This window comes from Gavialis gangeticus, unplaced genomic scaffold (genome assembly GCF_001723915.1).
Source record: "Gavialis gangeticus isolate Ggan-Ray unplaced genomic scaffold, GavGan_comp1, whole genome shotgun sequence".
NCBI classification, from domain to species: Eukaryota; Metazoa; Chordata; order Crocodylia; family Gavialidae; genus Gavialis; species Gavialis gangeticus.
Window position 1 is genome coordinate 50,901,487 of NW_017729032.1, and position 2,999 is coordinate 50,904,485.

Genomic DNA, 2,999 nt, shown 5'->3' on the forward strand with positions numbered 1-2,999 from the left:
CTCTAAGCAGTCATGCATTGTAACCTGCAAGGTATCACTTTTTGGTGCTTTATAGCAATTGTTTCCATGGAATTAGATGCAAACAAAACAAAAGAGTCTGAAGCGCACAGATTATATAGACAGTAGACCCTTGTTTGTCTGTTTTGTTTAAAAAAAGAAAAAAAACAGAAATCAGTCAGTACAGAAATTTGTAGCTTTTCTGTTTAAAACTAAAAAAATTGACCCAAATAACTAGTTTTATTTTCAGTCTTTCTGTAACATAAAGAGATGTACAAGGAAAGCATGAATTTAGAAGGCTTCTGAAAGTGGCCTTTGACAAAGAAGAAGTGATCATACATTGACTTTATTTATAAGCAGAACAGGTGGCATGTGAGTGGAAAGTATAAGGATTACTGGGGGCTGTGGTTTCAGCACAACATTTGAAACTGAGTATTTCTCCCAGGTTATTCCTTACATTTCAGATACTTGATGGTACACTGGGGCCTTCCACGGTAGAGCCAAGATGAGAAATTTCTGTAATACAAAAGAAAAAAGTATGTTGAGCATAGTAAGTATCATTAAAATCAATCAATGCAGATGTTAGAAGCATTATCAGTTGTAAACATTGCCTTAATATTGCTACATTCCTCTCTCTGAATAAAAATAGCATTAAGAGAGATTTTTTATCTTTAGTCTTTGATAGAGATCCACTTCCTCCTCAGCCTCAGAAGTCTGTAAATTCTTCAAAAGGAGAAATGAAAACCAAGGAAGGATTTAGAAAGACTGGAAAAGAGATGAAGTAGAGAATAGGGAAGATGAGAAGACTGAAAAGTACAAAACGAAAGGAAACATAGGAAAACTGGAGGTCAAAGTGAGAAAAGAGAAACTTCTCTCTCTTCATTAGAAAGCAAAAATTAAGACAACAACTACATGAGAAAACTTTAAAGTGGAAGCTATCCATGGTGATCATGTATCACAGGAGACATCAGTTCCATCACAGCCTCAGCACAGCAAAGCCTCAGAATGCATGTATATGCTTCCCCACTCTGCACCTCCACTGTATTTTTATAGAAATTGATGGCTCCCTGTAATCTGAGGAATCCTGAAGCAGTACAATTTATTGTGTGTGCTTATTTAAGCTTTCCTGTGGCAGGTACTGACTTATGTTCTAAGAGTTTTAAAAGTTATTTTCAGGATAACGCCTATTTTCAGGATAACACCTATTGCTAAATATCATACAAGAGAGTTTTTTTTTACATTTGTCCAATTCCTGTGTACATTTAAACAAATCCTTTTATATTAGCAAGAGGAATATGGATTCCTTTGAATTTGAGTTTAGCCTTAGCATGAAAAAAGTCTTTTAGATTAAAGAACTATTTGATTTCATTTTGTGCAAAGATTTTGTATCTCACAGAGAGGCTGTCCTTCAGATAGATTTTATGCTCCTAAAGAAAGGGACTAGACAAATGCCTTTGGTATTAACATACTTTTTTCTGCAGATTGGTATGGATTTGTTATTGTTAAATATTCTTCTGAATATTCAATTGCAAAGTAAAGATTATACTAAATTAAAATTGATTAGGTAAATATAAGTAGAATGATAGTAATCTCTTTATACTCAGCATTTTATGATACTCTTATTAAGTAATACATAGAATCACAGAAAGTCAGAGTGGGAAGGGACTTCAGGAGATCATATTTAGCTACTGTAAGAAATTATCTAGTAGAGAACCAGGTGTTTAATTTATTTTGCAGCTAGGTAAAATACTTTACATAACTGTAGATAGGAAGATTTATATGTCTGAAATGGTTTGCTTTTATGGCACTTTTGTCATGCTAGCTTGATTTATTTTATGGGTTATTAATTGCCCATAGTGCCAAAGAAGAATGGATTGCTGCACACCAGAGTAAGAATTTTATCCATTTCTTCCTCTTTCCTGAATTTTTAAATACAAGGTATATAAGCATGTGCAAGATATGTAAGCATGAGTTATGAAAAGAGAAATCCAAAAGTAAGGCGGATGGTTAGACTTCAGTATCAGAAACAACAGTTTCATAACAGTACACATACATTCAAATTTTATCTTAATAACTGAGAACTAAAATCATATTTTAATCTAAGTCAACAAGCTTTTGCTAGAAGTTGATTGATTCTGAATTATAACAAGACAGCTGTTTACAATAGTATACTTGAATTTTATTATGTAATTGCTGTCCCTTGCAAAGTATTAGTAAAATGATCACTAGGGATGATCCTGGTTTTCTCCAATTTGACCAGGAGTTCCTCTGGGAACTGGCTGAGGCCTCATGCTCCAGGACCATGGTTGTCATGGGTGACTTCAACTACCCAGACAACTCATGGGAGGATCACTTAGCAAAATCTGAGCGGTCGCAAAGCTTCCTCTCATGCGTGGATGACCTCTACCTGACTCAAGAAGTCTATGGGTCAACAAGAGGCAAAGCGCTGCTCGACCTGGTACTGGCTACTGGGGATGACCTAATCGGCAACCTGGTGATCGATGGGAAGCTCGGTGACAGCGACCATGAGCTGATCACCTTCACCATCCGCCATAAAGCTGGCAAGTCAATCAGCAACACTGAAGTCCTTGATTTCAGGAAAGCCAACTCTGACAAGGTCAGGAGGCTTGTCAGTCAGGCCCTAAGGGACCACGACCCCAAGGGGAGGGGACTCCAGGAAGAGTGGTTGCTGCTCAAGGGAGCGATCCTCAATGCACAAGCTAAGTCTATTCCATCTCGGAGGAAAGGCAGCAAGAGGGCACAGCAGCCCCCGTGGCTCTCCAGGGACATAGCAGACCTCCTAAGGCTAAAAAGAAGAGCCTACAAAGGATGGAAGATGGGATTCACCTCCAAGGAGGATTATTCTGCACTGGTCCGGTCCTGCAGGGAGTAAACCATGAAAGCCAAGCCTGCAGCTGAACTCCAACTAGCTTCAAGCATCAAGGACAATAAAAAGTTATTTTTCAGATATGTGGGGAGCCGGAGGAAAAGCAAGGGCAACA

The 2,999-nt window shown here is 38.0% G+C and overlaps 1 protein-coding gene across 1 annotated transcript in view; it reads right to left on the bottom strand.

Annotated features, from left to right (window-relative positions):
- Positions 1–324: 324 nt before the first annotated feature.
- The window catches only part of N4BP2L2 (NEDD4 binding protein 2 like 2), a 118,139-nt gene continuing 115,464 nt past the window's right edge, over positions 325–2,999 (bottom strand). Inside the window, exon 10 of the mRNA XM_019524515.1 lies at positions 325–513. Within this exon, the coding sequence (XP_019380060.1) occupies positions 458–513 (56 nt within the window). The 3' untranslated portion in view covers positions 325–457. The remainder of the gene's footprint in view (positions 514–2,999) is intronic.